Source organism: Cupressus sempervirens, chromosome 3, assembly GCF_028749045.1.
Source record: "Cupressus sempervirens isolate cs-2001-9-10 chromosome 3, ASM2874904v1, whole genome shotgun sequence".
NCBI lineage: Eukaryota > Viridiplantae > Streptophyta > Pinopsida > Cupressales > Cupressaceae > Cupressus > Cupressus sempervirens.
In genome coordinates, this window is record NC_143120.1 from 572,175,700 (window position 1) to 572,200,331 (window position 24,632).

Here is a 24,632-nt window from a genome sequence, read left to right on the forward strand (position 1 = left end):
CTCACGAGCAGATTTCATCATCTAAAATTGTACCCCGAGGATGAATCTGGACCACAGTCAACAAAGAAACCAGTAGTCATTGAGGCATACGATGAGATTGTCATTGCACAACCTTCAGAATCTTTCTATTTGCGGGCTGGCAATCATCCTGCAATAGTTGTATCTGGAACACCAACCGGATTGACTTTACCACCTCCTTCTGGTTAGTCTATTCCTTTGCTTTGATGTAATAGAAGGATATCGGATTTCAATTAGTTCTACTGGATATTTAACTGTCTAGTAAACAGATACAACAAATAGCAGTTCTTAAATTTTGAGATCTTATTACAGTCTTCAAATTACAAAATGTTATTCATTTCAGGGATTGCGAATGACAATTTTAGTGAGAAGAATCGAGGGGATACAAAGGAACACGCTCTAAGTCAATGGTTTTTGAGACATTCTGAAGCTGATGAGCTGGCTCAGTTAACAGCAGCACGCCAGCAGGCAAGCATCCTTTAATTTTCTCTATGCATTTTCAGTCGCTTGAAAGCTGATTGATGATGAGGAATTGATAATAAACATTCAATGGATGTTCCGTGTTCATGTGGCATTGATGTCATCAAGGCACACGAATTTGAGTTGGAGTTAGTTCTTTGTCAGATGAGTATGTTACTGATAATTATTTTATTTTAATTTTGTAAACTCTAGTAATGATTTGATTGTTCAATTTTTTTGGTTTGTTCTTCTGTTTACTTCCTTTGTGTGCATTTTATGTTGGGAACTCGTGTTCACATAAGTAATGTAAATAAGAGGATATGTGGGTCGTGATAAATAAGTGTTATAATAATATTAAGTTGTTAAACAGCTTAACAATATTTTAGTCATACAGTTTGTTTAATAGGCTATTTGATAGTAGTCATATGTTGAGTTGTTAAAAGTTAACACCATAGAAGCATAAATCGTTTTGGGAAAAAATCAGCAAACCAAAAGAGTAGGATGTTTTTGAAAAAACCAGAAATTAATTGGGAAACAATGGAATTTGCAAAATAATGTATAAATTTGAAGTAAAACAGTAAAAAATTACTTTAAATTAAAAAATTAAGGGGCATTTCCACGTATAGATATATTGAGAGTAAATAAAATATAGAGTTTAACGTGTAGATTGTAGAGAATAGATTTTCATCATTTATACTTTATATAGATATCACTGAACATACCACAATAGCATAAAAGATAACTAGATGGAGACAATTGTCAAATATCAATTACAATATTGTTTGTGACTCTGTACAAAGTCAACCAATAAACTAAGTACAAAGTTCAAAAAACTCGAAAGTAGGCAATGACATGCCAAGGGGTGTTGGTTCCCAAAACCCCAGATTGGAAATCCAAGAGCTTGCCACTTCTCCGATAGGATTTCGCAATCAGTTCTGGCGGGTAGACCTTCTCCTAGATCAGAGCTTTTCTAAAGCGAATTTAAGCTTTGGAGTTCTCCGGCTGGCAAGGTTCTTGAACTCGATGAAACTGAAACTGGATGCTAAGTGTTTGAATGTTTTGTATAAGGTTTGTTAATAATGGATTTGATGCTTGTAGGAAGGGAGTTATAGATTTTCTGACTTCAATAATAAAAAGACCAGTGCCTCTGCTCATTTAGGCGATAGAGTCAACTTCAGTGAATTTTCACGTACAACTTTATAATGTTTTACACACTTTATTGCCAACACTTAAATAATCAAGATGCGACAGATCAAATATATACACAATCTTAAATTAGTCCAGATTGAACTTTAACTCCTCTGGTAGGGAGACAAACTAAACACAGATGCGAAACAATTAAATATTTCACACTATTTGTGATTATCAAATTTAAATGCTAAATGACCATGTCCACTTATCCGACATTTAAATTGTATACAAAATTCCAAAAATAATTACAAAGGACGATTCATCTGCAGTTTAAATCTCCATGTCTTTAATAATAAACAAAGAACATTTTATTTTATTATAAAAATAAAATAATAGAATTTATATTACAAAGTCATAATGTTGCTCCTTATCCCTCCATACAATAATAAATATAAAATACTTTCTCCAGAATATGAATCTAAATGTTTTTCGAATATTGTCTTCCTCTTATTTCTCAATATATTCTCCTTTTATATCTAGAAAGGTAAGAAGTTATGTCTTTTTGTTTTGGATAGACACACTTCTTCATAATCCATAATAATAAATCCTTTGCTATCAATAGAGGTTATTATTATTATTATAATATCATGGCACTAATCACACCTTTTCTTAAAACTAGAACCTTTAATAATTTTAATTATTGGCATGTCATAATTTGTTTTTGAGATTTCCAGCTTATAATATTAATCCTCTCATTAACTTTGTAGGGCTCTATGTCTTATTTAGTTTTACTCAAGTATTTGTCTTTATGAAGTATACGCTTCATTCTAGACTCCGTCTTTGAACCAAGGGCATATGAAAGTTTTTGACAGTCTTCTTCATTATTGGTTTCAATAAGTTTGTCTTCAGTGTGCCGTCGGGATGCCCATCGCTGTGTGCTTTTGGCTGCCGAGAAGTGAATGGGGAGGTTGGGTGAGAACGGTGAATAGAGCCTTCAGATAGATGTCTGTGATTCATTCCATACTTTCCGGCATAAAGTATTTTCATCTATTTCAGATAATGCCACAATTCATTTTATACTAGTTACTTTGTCCATCCGTATTTGGAGATGAAGATGCTCACTCATTTTAAATTGCTGCTAAATCATGGAGATGTCTTTTATACTCAACCGCTCTTGTAGACATGTTGGTGATCATATTCTATGCCGTTGATGCTGGAAATGACTTTCACTATTTTGCAATGATTCTCATTTTATATCTTTTCGATATTGAAGGCTATTTGTATTCCTTGGTCGGGGTCCTGTCTTCTATTGAACATTGTTTATATGGCTTCTAACCAAGATTGTCTCTTAGTGCAATTTTGCTCATATACCTTTTCATTGGCTAATGACTTCCTATGTAGTTTTATATTGTCTGAAGCTATTCTTCGTTGTAGGTATTGTTTGGCTTTGTGCTATGTATCCATTCCGTCATCTTCTGTGACATTCGACGCTGCTCAATAAGGATGTTTCATTTGATGATGCTTGTCAACATACTCCATATTGTGTGGCGTGGATTTGACATATCACAGAATGACTCATTGTGTATGCTAATGGTCCCTTTCTACACCAAATTAGTACCAGCGTACACCAGCACTAGGAAGGCTAATTGTAGAATGGTTTCATTCATTGTGAAACTTGCAATTACTATAACCTTATCTAGCTATGAAGCACTGTTGACCCGTCATCCACCAAAAATAAAATTGTAGTCATCAAACAACATATCTACGGCAGTAGTCTCTTCATGTAAATATCAGTGATACTGATTATGACTGTTGTATTTGAACACACAATTCTGACATTAATGACAATTCTTCATCATGAATATCCACGTTCTCTTGATCATGACTTTTAGTGTCTTGACACACATTGTTTGAATATAAGTAGTGTGTAAAATCTAAAGATTCTTCCTCTAGCTTGGATTTTGGACTCTAAAACTTTTCAAAATTCTAGAGTTCCATTAGGGGCAGGAGGCTCTCCTGATGCTTCTCCTCGGGAAGTCCCTGAGTACTTAAAGAACGCTTTGAGAAAAGTTTGCTTCTTCCAAGATTTGAAGATCTTTAGACTCTATTGGCATATTGAAAAATATCATCATCACCACTTCGAAAGGCAACAATCCACTAAGACTCTGGATCTATCTCATCAAGATCAATTAGGGAGCCGTCCTCAATACTTCATAACTTTTTCTATGCAGAAATTAGTCTTTCACTCGAAATGAAAAACACAATGAAAACATCTTCAATTGAATGCAAGATAATAAAACTTCTACCTTGAGCTTTCTTCAACTTTTATTTTAGGTTGTGGTGGACAAACACCAAGTTATTCATCCGTTTTTATGTTATATGGTTGCATTTCTTGGAATGTATGTGTTCAAAAGCACTACAATTATGCTTACAGGCAAATGGCTAGATGGCTGAGTCAAAATGTGTATTGCCATCCACTTGCGATTTTTGCATCTATGACCAAAACATTCCCAACATTGAGCTGAAAAATAGATTATGAGAAGATGATACGATGTAAGATATCTTCAAATCTTAACAAATTTGTTTATCATGTCAACCAAAAAAATTGGACTATCAAAACTTCATACATAAGAGTTTACCTAGTTGGAAGGATGTTCTGCCTTCTGGTAGCCCTTATTTTCACTAAGCTAGAAATTTGAAAACTCATTGTGAATTTTTTTTGAACTGTGTTGCATTGTTAGGGTTTGTGTTTCATTTATTATTAGTTTCTAGAAAAAACCCTAACTTGGTTAATTTGCCCTAACTTAGTGTTGAAAGTCTTTCCCTAATGAAATAATTTGATATCCTAAGTTTGTGTCTTTACCTTGTCTTGAAAAGAATTCATTAAAATCCGCAATCATTTTACCCTTACCCTAGGTTTTTATTTCAAGCGGGAGATTTATGCCATTTTCAAAACATGTGTTATGATCTTACGATTAGGGTTTAGGTGTCTAGTCATAAGCTAAATTTTCCCTCTCTCGATGTTACGATATAAGGATTAGCGGAGGATCGTAGGGGTAAAGTTTGAGTCCCCTGATCTTAAGATATGTCATGTGTTCGTAGCATTGCAAGTGTTCAAAATTAGGTCTCCGATCTTACGATTCCTCTTGTGTCGTGTCATCTTAAGTATTTGATGGAAGGGTTTAAAATCGAGGTGTACGATGTTACGACAAACAAGTGATTTTGGGATTGTAAAAGTAGTTTGGAGGCTCTCGACCATATGACAAAGTGGTGATTGTAAGCTCGCAAGGACATAAAAGTCCGAAAGGTTAAGTAAGTTTTGATCTTACGACAAAGGGAAGATCGAGGCATTGTGAAGGTTTTCAAGAGGACTTCCAAAGATATGAAAAGGTCATGATTGTAGGATCGTAGAAGTAGATTTTGGGATGTCCGATGGCACAATAAGTGAGCAATCGTAAGATCATAAAATAAACATGATAAAGCACAATGGGGCCAGGCACATTTGTATAAGGTTTTGAGACATGTAGCAAGTCATATCTTCTGATGCTACGACCAGTAGTAGATCGTAAGATCTCAAGGGCAAGTTCAAAGCTTTACAAAGCTACGAAGCAGTGTTAGATCGTGAGATCATAAAGATGAAACTTGATTCTTCTGAAGTTGTGATAAAGAAATGTAAACCGCCGTCGTGTGGTCGTAAGTCGATATTAACAGTTAAAGGTAACCTCTGATGCTACAAAGTTTGTTTATTGACTATGTTCAAGAGGTCGTAAGGAACAAAAAATGAAGACATGATGCTATGCCAATGCTATGCTTATAACATCGTAAGGGTTTGAAGGGTAACTGCCGAAGTTACGAAATGATTCACTTAACCGTGATCATAAGATCGTGAGGCAAAGGAAAGCAAGATAAGATGCTATGCCAAGGTGTAAAAACCATGTCTCATGAGATTGTAAGAGACTTAAAGGTAAGCTCCGATGTCATGGTAACTAATGTATCATGAGATCGTGAAGGCCATTTTCAAAGTTTACAATAACACGATAAAGGTTTTGATTTCAAATGATCGTAAGATCGCAGAGCCAAAGTTCCTTGCCTAAGATGATATGAAGGACTCCTTTAGTGTATCGTAAGATCGTAAACCCTAGTTTGACATGAAAAAGTGAACTTTACTTTTTTGAGCTGGAATAATGACAAGAAACCCTGGCCAATGAAATTTGAGTAAAGTACAAAGGCTCCTGAGCTAGATAGTTATGTGGACGCTCCATCTGAGGTGACAAACAACACTGAATTTAAAGCTCGAGCATGCAGAATATCAATGCACAGAGAAGGTTGATGAAAGTACGCTCAACATAAAACATTCCATAATCTAGTATTTCGTTATGATTTGCAAAGATTAGAGATTTCAGAGCTTTCAGTATCAGTAGATTGTTATTTTTTAGAGCTATTTGCAAAAGTTTTTTCAATGTTTCCAGTCTATTTTCAAGATGTTTGACAAGGAAGTAGAAGAAATTCAAGCTTCAGACATGGAAGTTGCACAAACTTGAGCTGCAATAAGAGGAAAAACCAGGCAGAAAAAACCTAATAGGTTTGTGGAAGAATGGATTAAGTTATTCCCGAAATCCTCAAATGCCATTTCTGCAGATGACCATGAAGGACCCTTATATGTTTTCTAGAGATGCTACATGTCCTGGAGTCACTGGTTATGAGCTTTTCAGATATTTCTATCGGAACAGAGCAGAGAAGATCCCTGTTTGCAATCCATGGAAGAAGAACCTGGCAAAGTTAATCTTTCCAAAAGTCTTTGTGGGCGTTGATTTGGTAAAGGCCCTAATCCAATCATATAATCCAACCACCAAATTATTCCATAGGAGAAATGGAACCATTCTGTGCACACTGGACCGTGCCTCTTTTATTGAAGCATTTGGATTGGAAGATACCAGGAGTGAATTAGTAGACTTGGTTGACCTAGAAGAAAAATTTGAGAGAAACACCAAAGCTTACATAGGGAAGTCAATGCTATAGCATATTCCCATGGACCCAAAGCAGGTGGGTGATTACCCCAAGAAGGTGGAGAAGAAGATGCCTTTGGACAAGTTCAAGAATTATTTTGTGAGAACTGTGTATGGTGTCCACAAGGTAGTTGGTAAAGATGGAACTGACATGGTATACGGAGTAGAATTCATCATTGCCAGAGATGTGCAAGACTCCTATCATGGTGGAGAATATGATTATGTTGAGTATATTCTGGAGAGGATGGAGGAGAACATTGGACTGGCCCAGAATGGAGAAATGGAAAAGTTCAAATTCCATCATTACGCATTGCTGATGCACTTGATCCTGTACAAGAATGTAGTGTAGATAAGCCCAGATTTCATTGATCACACTTTTGATGCCAATGGAGATTTGCCAGTTCAACTTTGGACACAAGTATGGGATAGTTCCTATCATTACTCTGATTTTGTCTCATTTTTCAACAATTACAGTACTGTTATAATGAAAATGTTAGATCCAGGCTATTTTAGGGCCCTTGGATTTTGAAGAGTCTTTTGAGACTAGCCTTGCTCCTAGAGAATAAAAGATTAGATCATAACTAGGGAGATATCTTTCTGTTAACTACCTTTTCCCTAATGAGAGTTTATGGTTGTCCGCAACCACCCCATATATTGCCAAAATTCATTCCCCTTAGGTTGGCCATCATTGAATTCATGTGGCTGTTATTTATGGTAAACAGAGAGTACCTAGGGCCTAAGGTACATAGAGGTACATTCTTGTGTAGGTGCCTTTAAGGTAAGGGACTTTTCAATTGGAATAAAATCCCTAGATCAAATTCATTCTCTCCTCCACCACTGCACTTTGTCAACTTGCCCTTATAGGATGTATGATCCTGATAATTGGATGAGGAACACCCTCAAGGAAATAAGAAACTATGTGCTGCCTAGTACCAAAGAGTTGCCCCATGAAGACCGCATTCTCAATATTGTTGCTGAGGGGGAGGCAGCTGATAAATTGTCAAAGTTTGATGATGTGCTGAGGGTAGAGATGGAGTTGAAGAGATTAGATCCCAATTTCAAAGGTTTTTACGTGGATATCCCCTACTTACAAAGGATAAGAAAGATGGTGGTCAACCATGCAAAAATTATGGCATAGATGACAGCTGAACCACTTGGGGAGGAAGAGAGGGTGAACCCTAATAGCCTTGAACCTGATGTGACCTTAGAAATGGAAGAAGATGAGCCCCCTGAGGCGTCATGGGTCACTAAGTGAAATAAGAGGCAAAAGGTTGTCCACATCTCTGAAAAAGTAAAACAGAGGACATTGCAGATCCTGCCTGGTAGAAGTTTGTATTTTGCTGACTTAAGACAAAGCTACATCCAAGACAGAGTCAATGCAGTCGAGAATACACTAACTTACTTGGAATTAGCAACAACAAGGCTGGATGACAGGATCATCCAAGCCCAACAATTTATTGAGGTTGATGAATTCATCAAATCTGCTGAATTCAAAAGCTTCTTGTATAAGGTCAAACAGAGTGAACAAATGTTAAAGATGAAATTAGGGGAGTCAGACGAGCAAAAGCAAGAATTGGTTGAAAAATTGCATGCCTATAATCCAGAGGGTGAAGTAATGACTCTTTAGGAGGCAAGAGACTTAGTGCAGAGGAGTGGAATGCTACTAGTACCTGGGTGGGATCTGGAACAGGAATTTATGCTTGACCAAATGTAAAGAGAGGAGAATGCCATCTCATATGAGGCAAATGGTGCTGGTGGACTACAGAGAGGATCTAGATTTAACACTGACAACAAGTCTCTAGCAGTGTGGAGCGTGGCTCCTTCAAAAAACAAGCCCAAACTGATGGATGTGTAGAGCACAGATCAGGGCAAGATGATAGTATGGACATTACAGGTTACTTCAGGTACAGAGATCTCCAAGGCTGTAAAACATTTTTCATTTATGAATGAGGCCAAGGTGGAGGAGATAGAGACAAGGCTAGCTAAATCCTTTCATGATTACATTGATGTTAGGAAGCTCTATAAGGATGAGCCCAGGAAAAGCCATGTATACAAAGAAAGAATTGAAGAGCTTGAGGCTAAGGTCCAAGGATTGGAGGCTGAAGTTGCATCTCTCAGAGAGCAACTGTCAAATGCAAAACAAATGGCCACTGCAGAATAGAGCAAGGAACAGGAGATTCAGGAGCAACTATCCAAGGTCACAGCAGAGACAACAACACAGACAAATGAGTTGGAGGTAGAGGATATAGAGCCTAGAAGAATGAGTATTGATGCTCCACCAATACAACAAGGTAATGAGGTAAGGACAATTGTCCTTAGATGTATGATAGGTCACAGCGTTGAAACTTTGAAGAATATGTCTCAACCGGCCCATACATTCTATGTTTCTTTACAAGATGCTGAGCAGGTTTGCAATGTAGCTCTTGCATGGTTGTCATCCACATTCAATCTTTGGGGCCATATATTCAATTCTTAGAGAGGCTTATTATGTTGATGGCTAAAAAGTCAGATTTGCCTGATAAGATTAGTACAGTGAAGGAGGGCCTATAAATGGTAAAGGAATTGATTGGCTTCTTCACTGGAAAAATGCAAATAATACAAGGAAAATTGAAAGTTTTATCTCAGGGGATTGAGCCTTGTATTCCACCCATTTTGGATACAAACAACAAGTTGAGGGATTGACAGGAGTGGTCTGATTCATTTAGTGCAATATTAACTCAAGAGGCCACAACAACAATTTTTGAAGATAGCAGTGATATCCCATTCAACAATTTGATTGACTCCTTGTTCAGAGCTGAAATAGATTTAAATAAATTTTCAGTGGAGTCTAAAGCTATAATTGATGCCAGGTGGACTAAAGCCACAAAGGACTTAGCAGAAGTTAAAACAACTGAGTGGCCCACCAAGAGGGAGATCTATGTTTGGGAAGCGGTGGGAGAGATTAAAGCTTTGACGATAGGAGGTAGTTAAAGATTTACTTGCTAAGGACAGTAGAAGATAAAGAATTAAAGTTAAAGCTCCAGTAATAAATAGCCACCTGCTGACTTTACAACCACTTCCTATTTTTTGGATCAAGCACATAAGGAATGTCTTAAAAATAAATTTTTGTACATGTCTTGCCACCTTCTTTTCCATTAGGGTTTTGACATGTGTCCTTCTCCCATCTGTAGCTTGTTGCAATCCCTTATAAGGATTTCCAAGATGAGGAATAGAGGTTGGAAGTCTGTAGCTTTTTTTAGTTTTATGTCATTTACAATCTGTCTAGTTTTGTTTATTGTATGAATGCATTCAGTTTTGTAAACTTGAAGATGCAGCGAATATGAATGATCGAGTTGTCAAGTTTTAATTTATATTTCGAGTCTATATTAGTATTGTATTCATTTCAAAGGAAATTAATACAAAAGGAAGTTCTGCATATTTGTGTATCTGAGTTTTCTCTCCTTTCTTGTATGTCCGTGATCTTGGGATTGAACTAAACAATGTTCTTTTAGTATGAAATATCCCTAGCCGGATATTTACTCGATTTCCCTTTTAACAGCATATTCAGGACTGAACATTACAGAGGTATTACGAACACAATCGAAACCAGTAGAAATCCCAATAGATATTTAAGCAGCTTCTTCTTGAATATAATATTCAAACTTAGATATAGACAAATGTAATACGATACAACAAATAAACCAAAAGATTCTCCACAAGATTATAACCTGTTATTTCCAAAATAACATTCAAGATTCGAGCATATAGCAATGCGTTACAAACTAGTAAGATAAAAAACCAGCAAACTCTTATAACTTTTTAAAATACGTTATTGCATTATGCAACAACAATACAATGACCAGCACTAACAAATCCAATCTTAAATACAGATTAACAATCAGATTGGAATACTAGAATAAGAACCTGTAAGTGTATATGAAACACTTGAAATGATGTCTCCCCGGACAATGGGTTTGTGTCCACTATCTGCTGGCATGAGGGGCTACGTCCTCATACTAGCCGAAAGCTGAAGCTTTCCAAATACCTATGCTCCACGGGGACGCGTCCCCTGCCTCTGTACCCTAGTACCCGTACCGGGTACGAAACGGGGACGCGGGTACGGATTTTGGCCGTACCCTGCGACGTCCCTTTTTGAGGGGAAAGGGCGTCCCGAAATGCCAAAAAAAGTTTCATAGGAAACTTGGGTACGGATTTCCGTACCGGGGACGGCGTTCCCGTCCCTCGCCCGTACCCTTTTGCCCACGCCGTCCCCTATTTTCCAGCCGGCCGCGGGTGAGTTAAAAAGTTTAAAAAAATGGTTTTTAAAAAAAAACTTTTAGTCTTTTCTATTCCGCCTAGGGCCCACATGGATGTTAAGTTGTTAACCCTAATGTGTCTTCTTAAATAGTTAAAGTTGGAGTTCATTGCTCATTTGGAGTTGTTTGCAAGTTGGGAAGAGGAAGAGGAAAACATTGAACATTCAACAACAACAAAAGAGGAGTGTGTTTTGGAGGAGGAAGAGGAAAACATTGAACATTCAACATTGAACTTTCATTATGTCATTTTGATTTTCATTTCATGCATGATGATGATAGATTGATACTTGGAGCCTTTGGGCATTTTTGCTAATTGTATGTGATATTCGGATATATCATCATATCATATTCTCATTTTGATTCTAATCTTAATAGTTTTCAATTTCCATGTATTTTATGGTGAATGGTTTATCAATGTTATGATTTATCATTGTTATGGTATGCATATCAGAAATATATCTCTAAAGAAGTCTAATTCTCCATATATAAAAAATTTAAAATCCCCTATATTTTATAGCAGTCCCTTGAGGTCCCGTCCCCTAAATTTTGGCTTCGACCCGTACCTGTACCGGAAACACGTTCCCGTCCCGTAAAACGTCCCCGTCTCGGAAGCTCCATGGAGCATAGCCAAATACTCTTGCAAGAGAGAACTGAAATCTGAAATAATAATTCAAGTCTACTCAGGAATGAGCCTCTTTCCCTTTTTAATACACAAACTAAGACTCTTCGACTTCCCTCTGGCTTTTTGTCTTATTCCTCCTTGACCTTTTGCCCTCTTTATAACATTAAATTGACCTTTTAATAATATGAGTCTACGCTCTCTTAGTCAATTTTAACATTATATATAATAAGACTTCAATATTTTTAATGTCCCCAAAAGGGGACTTTACAAATCTCCCCTCCTTAAAATTGCTTGCCCTCAAGCAATTAGTACCAAGATCCCATATGTGTCTGCAAGTAGCCCTGTAGCCCAAATTGAAAACAATTTCGGGTATACTGCGAAGCAAGGTTTCACTCTACAATCTATCTCTCAACTGGATCTTTGGATCCCATATAACTCTTTGAAAAAACTCTGCACCTATAAATTGAACAGTTCTGAGTATTCTCGCATCCAGTCTCAAACTACGCAACAGTGTAACAAAATCCTTAATAAGCCATAGATACATACTGCCAGCACCTGGATCCCAAACCTTGTTGTCATAACCTGCCGATATGATAAGGTAGAAATGTATCAATGAACTATGCATAACCCAGTAGATGGTAACAACCCGACCTAAATAGATGACATAATAAACAAGCCGCTCAAAAATTGAAAGAACACCCCGAGCGCATCAAATACCATACTGTTATCATCAATCTGGAGAACCTTCGGGTACATAGGTACTATGAATAAGAATGAAACTGAAAAAGCATTCCCTATGATCAACACATAACTCTCCTCAATACTACACCAAAAACTATCCAAAGGCTAATGTAAATAATCCAATCAACTCCTGTATGGTGTGAAATTATGAGCCCTATGTGTACTAATCCAATGATGCACAACCATAGTCAAATCACCACTCCCATCCTGTGACTAGGTTTTACTGTTAAAAACTGTAGCTTGATTCGAATCTCTAAGTCAAGATCATCCTCTTCCTGGAATCCAAAAGGAACTCTCTCCTCTACCTTAAAAAGTGGGTTATCAGAAATCCAAACAGCATCTACCTCAAATAGAGGGTTCTCTATAAGCTGAGTGTGTTCTGAAGTTTTGGAACTTAATCGCTTGGGGCAACTATCCAAAGCATACGTTTGCTGAATGCTATCAAGTTCATCAATTACCTGTAGGAAGAATTCCCACCTCTCTTTATCCTTCTATTCCTGAGAGTGATTTGTGATCCTAATCTGATTTTTTGCTTGCTAAAGGGAAATCTAAGCATCATTTAATGCCTCTTGGGTTTCCTTAAGCTCTCTATTGAGCTTCTTAATCTCATTCCTTTCTTTATTCAGCTGATCAACATGTGTTTCAACAACCTTTAGAATGTTATCCCTGTCGGAAAGCAAATACAAATATTCTAATATGATAGTTTCAAGAGCTGTTTGGATCACTTGCAAATTAGAAACAAGCCATTCCATCTTCCATTCCCTTTTGAACCTTCCTGTAGAGATCCTCAACCATCTTGTGAGTGTTGTCATAACGTACCAAAGATGCCACAACGATTTCTTTGTTAACCTTTAGCTGGTTTCTAAATGCATGCATTTCATTATCATGTTGATACAGCTCATTGTCATGTAGTGTCATCTTGGATTGTTCCTCTGAATTCCTATCATGGGCATAGGAAATATATGGTTCATCACACGAAATTTCCAATTTGCTATTATCTCGTGTGCAACTGTCCTCATCAGCCTGTTTGTTAACACTAACCTCCAATTCACCAACATAAAAACTTGCACCTTGTATAACATCTGCTACATGGTTGTTGAAAGGCTGTAAACAATGACCTAGTTGACTACTCTTCATTTTCAAGAACCTCTATTTGCTGATCATGATTTTCTGGAAATTCCTCGTACACATTTTTGCCCTGGACCCTGAAAATCAAAATAACTAGTCATATTCATATCCCTTAAGCTTGTTTTCATCTTTTGCATCCTAATATTGGGTTTAGAGCAACCTAGTAGTTTAAAAAACACCAACACCTTCCTCAACGACCCTATAAGAGAACCCTTTCCCTTATACATTTTCAGCTTTGACATAGTGTCTTCAATTTCTGTGTGTTTTGAAACTTTTTTTCCATGCACATGAACAAGCCTTGTGTGATCTCAACATCAATATTTGTAAACTTCATGTTGCAGAACAATGAGGGATTCAAAAAGTATTGTGGAACATGCAAAAGAGAGTGCATTTGTCTATCCCATTACCTATTATGTATCATAATGGCTGATATCTCCTCTTGTCATTTTCCAACCCAGCCTTCATCATCTCCTTGGTCCTATCCATGGCCTCATACAAATATCCCATTAGGGATTTGTCCCATCCACTAGTCTCAAGACTTCTACGAGAGGCTTTGAGAATTGTATCACCTACTCAATTGCGTCCCAAAAGTAGGGAGAATACATATACTTTGCCACACATGCTATTTGTTCAACTTGAGAAGTCTAATTCCATCCACTCAATTGAAACAAACATGCATTTCAAGTTCATATTTTTGTCAAACTAGAGTTTGTAGTGCAAGAAAGTGTGTGGCAGACACATTGTCACCCAAGTCGAACTAGCTCCTTGCCACCTATGAATTGGCGCATCAAGCTCAAAGCCCTTGTGTGATAGTAGATAAATTTTGTAACTATGTGTGCCTTTTGAAATGCCCTTTTAACCCATGCAATTTTTCTAGTGTCTTCTAGGGTTAGATCAAGGCAATGTGTTGCACATGGGGTAGAAAATATAGAAAGGTATTTATCTGTCAGAATTTTCCCAACAACAACACAAGTAGCAACATTGTCTCTAATAAGTTGAACCACATTCTTTGGACCCACATCTATGACTTGAGTCACACATCTCGAACAATGTAGATGCAGTTTTCATTACATGTGATTTATCCACAAATTTTAGAAATATAATGCCTCTATCAGAACAAATGAGGAAGTTGATGAGGGATCGGTTCCTCCTATTTGTCCATCCATCTGACATAATGGTACACCTTGTACTAACCCACTCTAACAGATGCTCATCAACAACATATTGAACATCTTTTATTGCATCATTGAGCATACCAACCCTCATCATATTGTAAGATGGGGCCTTCAACCTAGGTTCTACAGTTGTAACGCCATCCATCATAGCTTGCCAATGTGGATATCTGCAAGTGTGGAATGCCAAGGTAGAGGAGAATTTTTTTTTTGAAATCCCCTTCAATGCTTGTTCATGGACAACTTTCTTCCACCCCATACTCTCTAAAGTGGTTTGTGGTCTTGGTGTATTACGAGGTGCGAAGAAATCATTGATGTTCCCTCCGCATTCGTTTGGGCCACGTGCCATAGTAGTTGTTCTCTCGCTGATCTCAGATTCCTTCGAACCCTCTGCCCTATCATCTTCTTCATACAATTGATTCCTCCTAAGGCCTATAGAATAGGAATCTAATTTGATCCCAATTGTTGACTTTTTTGCCTTGTTCTCAACAATTCCTTCAAGAGCTCTTTTGGCCTGATATGTAACATCTGTAGGGCATTGATTTCATATTGTAGCATGTTATTTCCCTTTTCTTTTGACAAATACCATTTGCAATGGTAAATTCCACCACTGACATCATTTAGACACCAATCGCACTTAACCTTTGTTGTGCTACCGATAATCAGTGCACAATGTGTCCATGCAAAGTCTTTTTCACGTGGCATTGTGATTGAGAATCAAAGCTGTGGAAGCATTTTAATTCAGCCATTAGCATTTTAATATTCAAGTGGGATTACTTAAGCACACATCCATCTCTAATCAGAGAACTAGAAGAACAAAACAAGTGTCTAGCAGAGAACTAGAAGAACAAAACAACCATCTAATCACACAACCATCACATAACCATCTAGTTCTTTACTTAGTCACCATCACATAATTGCAAACAATAGGTATACACTAATTTTGAAAATTGACTTGTTTGACTAGTTTTGAGAGCTAGTTTCCATGTTTCATTTTTTTATAGACTTGTTGCCCTTGTATTAATTCTGGCCAAAATTTTTAAATTTTGTTCATGCCAAGTAAGGTCATTTGTGGAGCCATTGTCCCTATGTGATTGCTTTGTGTTTCCATGGTTTTGTGATCCAAACCTTCAAAATTTCATTGTTTTAAGTAAAAAATGAGGAATTGAACACCAAACTTGCGACTTTAAAATGGTCACTCATTTATGTAAATTTTGATAGTTTTATGTTTTCAAAATCTTCGGTTGCCTGCCATCTTTGTCTTGCATTTCGCATGCTTGAAATCAGATATCTCAGTCAAAAGTTATCAATGGTTAATATGGGCTTCTAGAATGCGTATTTTCAAGCGATCCATTAACCCAGAAAGTTACAGAGGTTAATGAATCATTCAAAAACATATAAATATTAATCATTCATTCACCTTTCGTTAATAATTTATTAACCTCTCTGAAAAATGGGGTTAATGGAATAGTCTTAAACACATAAAAAGAAATGATTGCTTAAGTTTTAACCAAATAGGTTAAACAATTGTTTGGAAATATGTATTTGAAGTTATTCATTAACCTCTAAAATCTATAACTACCTTTGAATTATAAATTGAAAACACAAAAAGACAATATATAGGAAAAAGTAAATATTGTTACAAAAGGGAGATTTTGGTAGCACAAGAAAGATGCAGGGACAATTTGACAAACTAGCACGTAGGAAGCCTTGCCAAAAATTTTGGTTGTAGAAAGAATGCCTGAATAAGAATGACGCCACATCTAATTTGATGGTGCAAGATGTACATGCCAAAACATATGAATTGGCTAACAAAATGGAATTATGAAGTGTGGTCTCATGCCTTAAAGCCGATTGCACAAGCATTTCAGCCACCTTTCTCCTATTTGGGAATTTTGAATAATGAATGAACATCATTAAAGTAAGAGGGAGCTCAATTCTTGCTTGAAAAAATACACAATAGATATCATCATGATGAAATGGAATGATCAGAGATGGGCACATCAAAATGACAGTAGAAATTCCAAAATGAAGAAAATTAGTACATACCACAAACCTTTTGACTCTTCTCCTACCTACAATAGTCATGCCTTCGAAATGGCAGATTGTGGGTGATGCACACACACATGTAGAATATGCACACAATGGGTTGAACTTCATAACCTTGATTGTCGTCTCCCTCTCTCTCTTACACACACACACACTATATATATATATGTGTGTGTGTGTGTGGGTTGTATTAGTATAGATAAATCATTTGGCAAAGTGCGGAATATATGTCCTTTAGTCTAATTTAATGATTTCATGGAAGGAAACAATATGTTTGACCAAATGTCGTCTTATAGAATGCAATGATCATCAGACACACCCAATCTACACAATGATATAAGAAAATTTTGAGGAGGGAGTCCATGGACGTGAAGTTGAAACCATAGTGTTGTTGTGCGTCTTAGGAAAAACTCAAAGACAAGAACTAATGCTTGAATCATTTGTTGACACTAGCTCAATCACATATAGAGTATGTGATACTCACAAGATTTATCAAGATTGTTAACAGTCACAAGGACACGAATACTGTGTAGCTTTGATGCTACTACATGATCTTTATGCTTTGGAACATATTTGGAAAGACATGAATGCCTATGAATTATTTGGTATAACACTCCACAAAGAACCCATATGACATGGCATCTACCGAATGCAATAGTTGGACGATTTGCAAGATATAGATAATGGATTTATCCAAAAATTCTTCAAGGTAAATAAAATGACAACAAGTCTTGTGTGTCGAATGATAGTCAAACAAGCTTTGATGTCTTTCTTATAAGCATAATTGGCATTGGTAGGGCCAATGCAACATGCATTGCTGCAATGGACCGATATGTTGTAGTGGCTTTAAAAGGGTCTCAATTCAACACAAGGTACCGCAAGTTGGAGAGCACCTCTGCAATAGGGTAAGTGGGTACTCTTAGATAATTGAGAGCGGAGGTGAATCAGTTATGTCCAATTATCCTACAGGGCTTTCAAACACTTTAGTACTGATTTAGAATTCATAATCATCAATAATAATAACTCGGTGATCACATTCAACTTCTCACTTCATACTTGTAATCAAATTACTTCAAACTGTTATCTCACTGTTTCTATCATTGGGCTTTCCCCTGCTTTGGCCCCTACTATTCTCCCTAAACAAATTATTCTAGGCGGGCCCATAAAATTATAGGATCTCCCTTGCGAATAGTAAACTATCTGAAAGGGATATATCTTTATTTCTAAATAGGGAAGAAGAGATAAAGTTGAGAGAAGTCACCATAACCATGCTAAGGATCGTACCCGAGCGAGCTTAGTTATTTGTTCTATATTGTAGGGAGCAGAGTATCAGATATTTAACTTAGCTTTTACCGAGTTATAGTAATCAGTAAAATATACTTGCAATACAAAATCAATTACACATTTGACACAAGTATTTTAACGTGGAAACCCTGGAAAGGAAAAAACCACCTGGGACTGACAACCCAAATATTATCACTCTTCTGAAATGAGCTCTGCTAGGAGCCAACCTTGTTAAAGGTTACATACACATTTTTAATATGACCCGATAAGAGGATTTTAACCAAAAGATTATCTAGACCTTATCACTCCTTGATCTTGTCTAAGAGTGGCCTACTCTAAAGGACTTACAAACATCACTTGTTACCATATAGGATTTCATAGATTTGTTAGGTCCACTCAGTTAAGAGATTTTATCAGCTACAATGGTTAAAAAGTAATACTCAAATGATGTGTTAGGTTTAGCACTACCTTGCTTGTTTAGATCTCTTCTCTGCTCAGTCTCCTCCTTTTGATCTTCTTTTGCTTGATTCGCTTCTTCACACTTTCACTTTCCTTTGCTTAATCTTCTCAACTTTGTTCTACTCGGTTCACCTTGCTTCTTCAACACCTTCAATAATTCGCAGTCACACAACATCCAACCAACAATAATCAGCAACCAAAAACTTGTTTGATCATCCCTTTAAATATTACTCTCTCAGATTCCAGATGCTTCTAGATTTTGCCGCTTAATCACGATCGTAGATCTCAAATTCATTGTACTTAGTCACTCGGAAAATATAATTTTATTGAACTTTGTGCTCATTTTATCTTTGCTTCAATCTTTTTCATTAGATCTTCATTACATTTTTCTAGCCGTAGATCTTGTAACTAACTTTTACTTTATCCTTTGAAATTCTTGATCATTCTTTATTTTCATTAGAAGTCAGCCTTAGATTCCATTTTTCTTTACTTGTTCTTCCAACTCATACTCCATGAACATGACATTTTTACTCGGGTAATACATTACTCGATTAACACTAAACTTATACGTTTTCTTGTCAAACGCTCGGTGACAAGTTTAGTCACTCGGTGTGTTGGTTCCCAAAACCATAGAGTGGAGTCTTACGAGTCTTGCCCACTCGATGCTAGGATATCCTGTTACATCCCAAATTTTGCCCTAATTTTAAATTTGATCATAACTGTTGGTTTAACAAATTATTTCTTTTCTTGATCGTGTGAAACAAGTTAGTTAATTATATACGTTGTATCAATTGTTAACATAATATTTCTTTTCCTGATCATGTGAAACGAGTTAGTTAATTATAGACATTGTACCAACTGATAACGAATTATTCCTTTCATGATCATGTGAAATGAGTTAGTTATTATAGAGGTTGATGAAAATAATTAAGCAAACTATAATTGTCATTAGATGATTGACAATTGTTGGATTGGAATTGACGATCAATATATATATTTTTGAATTAATGTCTTGGCGAGAATGTTTTGCTTGGGTGATTCTAGGAAGAAGACTGAAGAGAGGGGAAGCATTGCTAAACAGGATTATCGGAAGGGGATGGTCGATTGGTCCAGTCATCAGGATCAACAGGTATGCCCTAAACTACCTTGGAAAGGATACGAAGACTTGACCATAGGTTACATTAAGGGACCGCATGAGCTATTAGGGAAAACAATATAATAAAAACTGAAAATAATCTAAATTAAATATAATTCATACCTTTGAAGATTTATTATTGAATTTTCTTATTTAATCATTATTATAAACCCTTTAACTACAAACACATATATATAAAAATAAAGTGGCACCAATAAATTATAATTATATAATCTAATGATGTCACCTCATCGATATACATACGTGAACATACATAAGAGCTTATAATAATAATAAAATAAAAGATTAAATCTCTTTATTTTCTCCTCATTTTTCTTCCCGCTTTAATTCTTTTCAAATCGAAAATTCTTGATGCATTTGAATAGACTTCTTGAAAACGAATCGAAGCCGAGGAGTCTCGGCTTAGTTAATTAAGGAGCCGTGATCGGAATTGGAGGAGATACCTCTTACATTTATTGTTCTTTCCATCATTTACGTTGCATCTAATCACTCCTTTTCCGCTGAATACCATACTCTTCTTGCATCTAAATCCCTGCAATACATCATACATATTCATCTGCTGTTGATTCCATTATATTTTATGTTGTCGAAGTAAAGCCGGAACCGAGCCTCAGACTTGCAAAAGGTCAAGATACAACCAAACTCGTAAGTCATGAATTCTATTTATTTCTTGTTCGGTATTCCATGATAAACCATTTTTGGTAGTATTTGCAATGGCAAGATTAATACATAGAAGCAGAGATAAATATGAATCGATTTATCTGAACTTAGCCGATAGTGAATAAAATGCATATGTATTTCCAAACCTTTATTTGCTCTCTCTTATTCTCGTTCGACATTTCCTCCTCAGCCGGTTAAGACTGATCCATTATGTTATCTGAGGTGTGTATGAAACCAAACACCAGGATGATTCTGAGCTTACATTAAATATACAGCTCATTGGAGTTGTGATAATCATGATTGTTGAAAAGAATCCATATCATTACACATGCTCTTAATATATTTCCAAACATAATTTAGAATACTTTGACACCGAGGAATTCACCTGGCAATGAAGCCATAATAATGGTGAAGAGGTGTAAAACCAAACCAAAATCATGAGGACACTGAGGAATTCACCCGGCAAAGAGGCCAATGAATGGTGAAGAGGTGTGAATTAAATCTGCAAATAAAAATCAAGAAATCAGATTGGAATAAATAATTAAATAGCTCATGAATGTCCTGATAATGAAATTTGTTGTCAAGTTGAGTGGTGGAGATCGGGTTTACGAACCCAAACTGAAATCCTTGGCCAAAGTTGTTATAGGCATATGTGCCAATCGTGAGATCTTTTTGTTTGTCCATAAGCTTCAGTTATTTAAGAATAACTGATGGGGCACTCAAACCACCGGGTAGCTCGGATGGCTGGACTTAAGAACATCCTAAGCCCAATCTTGAGGTAGGGAGGGTTGTTCTATTAAGATAGGATGTGTGGGGATAAGTATGGTCCGCGGTTGGGAGGCCAATGTCAATGCTTCTCCTCTCACCAATGGTGAGGCTTGAACAACAAGACAAAGGGATTTCTCCATTATTTCTGTATGTTTTCTTTTGCATTTTTACCTTTAGATTCATAGAAGAGTAAATAGATTTGTATTGGGTTGATTTCACTGCAGTATACAGGTACCATTGATGGAGTCTTCTCTATGAACATGAATTGTTAACTTCCGGCACTTGACCATCGTCATCGGTTACCATATCATTTGCAAAAGAAAACTTCAATATATCAAACTTTCCTTTTCATGGGTATCGCATAGGGGTCACTTCTAACTTCGAATGTTTCTTCTCAGTTTCCGGCTGTCTTTAACGCTCCACATCCTTTATAATCATTCCCTGAACAATTCATTCCATAATTTTGTTGCTCCATATTAGTTTCAAATGTCTCTTGTTCTAGTGCAAATTTATTATGATGCCTTAATATGCAAAGGTAACTGAACCATATATCTGGTTGGTTGGATTTGATTAAATTCATAAATTTTATTTCCATATTACGAATACTACCAATGCAAACATGTGTTTACTCTGCAAATACCTCTCCATTTATCGTGGTATCCACATATGCAAGGTGTGTAAATTACCATCATATTTGGAATACTTATGCCCAAAGTCAATCCGTGCATCACTCTTCTCGATTTGGTCTTTACCAGATTTCCCAATTTATTAATGTATTTCGAATTTCTCATGAGATCTCTCTGAATCAGTCACTAAACAACTTTCATCTTTCTCGTGGAAAATAATGATAAGTTTGCATCTGATTGAGCTGCTCCTACACTCTTAGAATGATCCATGAAACAAATGGCATGTTAAGCTTTTTCATTTCCACATGAGCCTTGCTTCCACTAGGAAAGATAAACACTTCAACAATTCTGGAAACATCTGCCTCTGCATTGATTTAAACATATCTTCGTATGCTTTTGTAAGAGAAGTGAGGACTCTTGTTTCAATTTCACACATATTGTGCTTCACAATTATCAGAAAAGGGGATATGGATTCAGTCATCACTATAGTGAGAGAAGGTGAATGTGAGTAGAGAAATGGAGGTCCTATTTTATAAAATTTGGGCTCCATCACGGTGAACGCTATATTCCTTCTTTCACCTTGTAGCTCAGTACAGCTTGGATAGCTCGATGAATATTTGAACTTCAACATTACATACAAGTTTACATGATTGTAAAACAACTAACATTACATTATCACATTCCAACTCATTCAAGTGCCCATTGAATACCATATATATTGACATTCTAAATCATTAACATACTTTCTTCAACTCCTTTTCATCAATCAAATGATATGACTCTCTATTGAATTAGCATAATGTCTAACCTGTTGGTTTCCAAAACCATAGATTGGAAATCCAAGAGCTTGCCACTTCTCCGATGGGATTCCACAATCAATTCTGGCCAACTAACGAGAATCACCTCGATTCTTTTGCTACACTTTAGGCTCTGCTACATTGAGGCAGGTACCTTCACCTCAAACGTTGACTACTTGGTTCAAGGTTTTTCTGTAGAGAATTTAAGCTTGGTGAGTTCTTCGGCTAGCAAGGTCCTCGAACTCAAACAATATGAAATTATGTTGAACGCTTAAATTGGATGTTTTGTATAACTTTTTTAACAATGGATTTGAGGTTTGTAAGAAGGAAGTTACAGATTTTTTGACTTCAAATATAAATCCAATATTTCAATGATAAAAGACCAGTGCTTTAGCTTATTCGGACAATAAAGTCAATTACAATGAAGATTATAAGTACAACTTTATAATGTTCTATGCACGTAAACTATAAACTGTTTAATAATCAAGACGATGCACATAAACTTTATAATGTTTTATGCACATAAACTATAAACAGTGTAATAATTAAGACGTGACAGATCAAATATATATACACAATTTTAAACTAGTCCAGATTGCGCTTTAACTCCTAGAGCAAGGGAGATAGACTGAACACAAATTTGGAAACAATTAAATATTTCACAATATCTACAATGATCAAGTTTAAAATGTCATAGATGACCTCGTCTACTTATTTGACATAATTTATTTATATAATTTAAAAAAATGATTATAAAAGACAAATCAACTGTAATTTAAATCTCCATGCTTTTAATAAAAATAATAAAAATAAACAAAAGATATTTTATTTTATTATTAAAATAAAATACTTATTTACATTACAAAGCCATATTGTAAGTACCTTATCCCTCCCTACAAATGGATATAAAAATACTTATCGTATGTTTTATTGGAATATCGAATATGAATATCCCTCCTTGTTCCAGATAACTTCTATCTTTATATTGTCAGAAAGGATAAATCCAAATAGATGTGTCTTTTCATATTATAACCACTAATCATTAAAATAATCCTCGCTCTTCATAAATCGCACCGCTTCAACATTTTAATAAATTACTTTTATTAATATTTTGTAGCCTTTATTCTGACTTTAATCGGTGGAAATATTTCTTTGGGCAACACTGGACATGAATTCTGGTTCATCCAGTATCTTCAAAAACCATTTCCGCCTCAATATTTCTCACAAATATGTAAGAGTTGTTTGTGATAATCGTTAACTTCAGTAGTTATCGAGCCTTCACCATTATCATATATGTAGCGTCTGGAGACATTATGCGTAGGCTAACTGAAGCCTTTTTATGTTTCTTTTAGTTTTGGACGGCATATCTAATTTTCTATATTCACGATTCATATTTGTTCCTGTATCATGTTTGAAAACTCCCGATGGTACATACAGGCTTTTTGAATATTTTTTAGTATCCGTACAGCTATACTCGATGGCTCTCTATATTTATACTCACAGCGGCTTCTATTATATTGTTTTCAAAATTAAGGGTTCTTCAATTGGCCAATAATATTTCTGAGTCTCTCATTCTTACTTCCATTGATTTAAACTTTGCAGTCGCTATTCCTTGTGGACTGTCCATGTTGCCGTCTTTTATAATATTGAATACTTACAACATCTTCACTATTGTCACTATTTATCAGACGATGGTTGACATGGCTCTTACGATGTGCTTTGTATTCTTCAAACGCTGACATGGATGTTTTATTTATCACGAGGTTCATATCCCTGTTTGTTTCTTTCTCCATATGTTGACTGGGAACCTACGATAACTTGGGATGACCTGTGGTGTTTGACTTCACGATTATCACTATGCCGAACTGGTCCCATCTCAGCTATTCAAAGCAATAATTCATTATTTATTTTATCCCTGCAGAGAATTCCTTTCAATACTGTGCATACTTTGACTTCTATGCTGGGAGCAAACTGTAGTAAACTTCGGCACTGCTGAAAGAATAATACCTTGCACACATAATACTTAGGTTGCTGTTGTAGGCATACATAGTATATTCCTTTACATCCGCTGCATAGCAATGAGGTTCTTTCTATAATATGCTATTGACTTCTGTTTCATATTATATATATATATATATATATATATTCCTCCATCAATGTTGCTATTGCTGTGTACCTGTGCATCGGTGATACTGATGGCTGGTTGACGTGGAAACTAGATCATTGTTTTGTCTAACAGGCCCATATCTTTTGAATCCAAA

At 36.1% G+C, this 24,632-nt stretch overlaps 1 protein-coding gene across 4 annotated transcripts in view; it reads left to right on the forward strand.

The window, feature by feature from the left end:
* The window catches only part of LOC149567716 (transcription initiation factor TFIID subunit 14b-like), a 100,801-nt gene that overhangs the window by 39,944 nt on the left and 36,225 nt on the right, over positions 1 to 24,632 (forward strand). For 2 of the 4 annotated variants that reach the window (XM_089820972.1, XM_089820974.1), the window contains 2 exons: positions 12 to 202; positions 362 to 486. In XM_089820972.1, the coding sequence (XP_089677098.1) occupies positions 12 to 202; positions 362 to 486 (316 nt within the window). Of the gene's footprint in view, positions 1 to 11; positions 203 to 361; positions 487 to 606; positions 647 to 19,408; positions 19,494 to 24,632 lie in introns of all 4 variants that reach the window. The other 2 variants (XR_016362471.1, XM_089820973.1) reach the window with 2 other exon arrangements.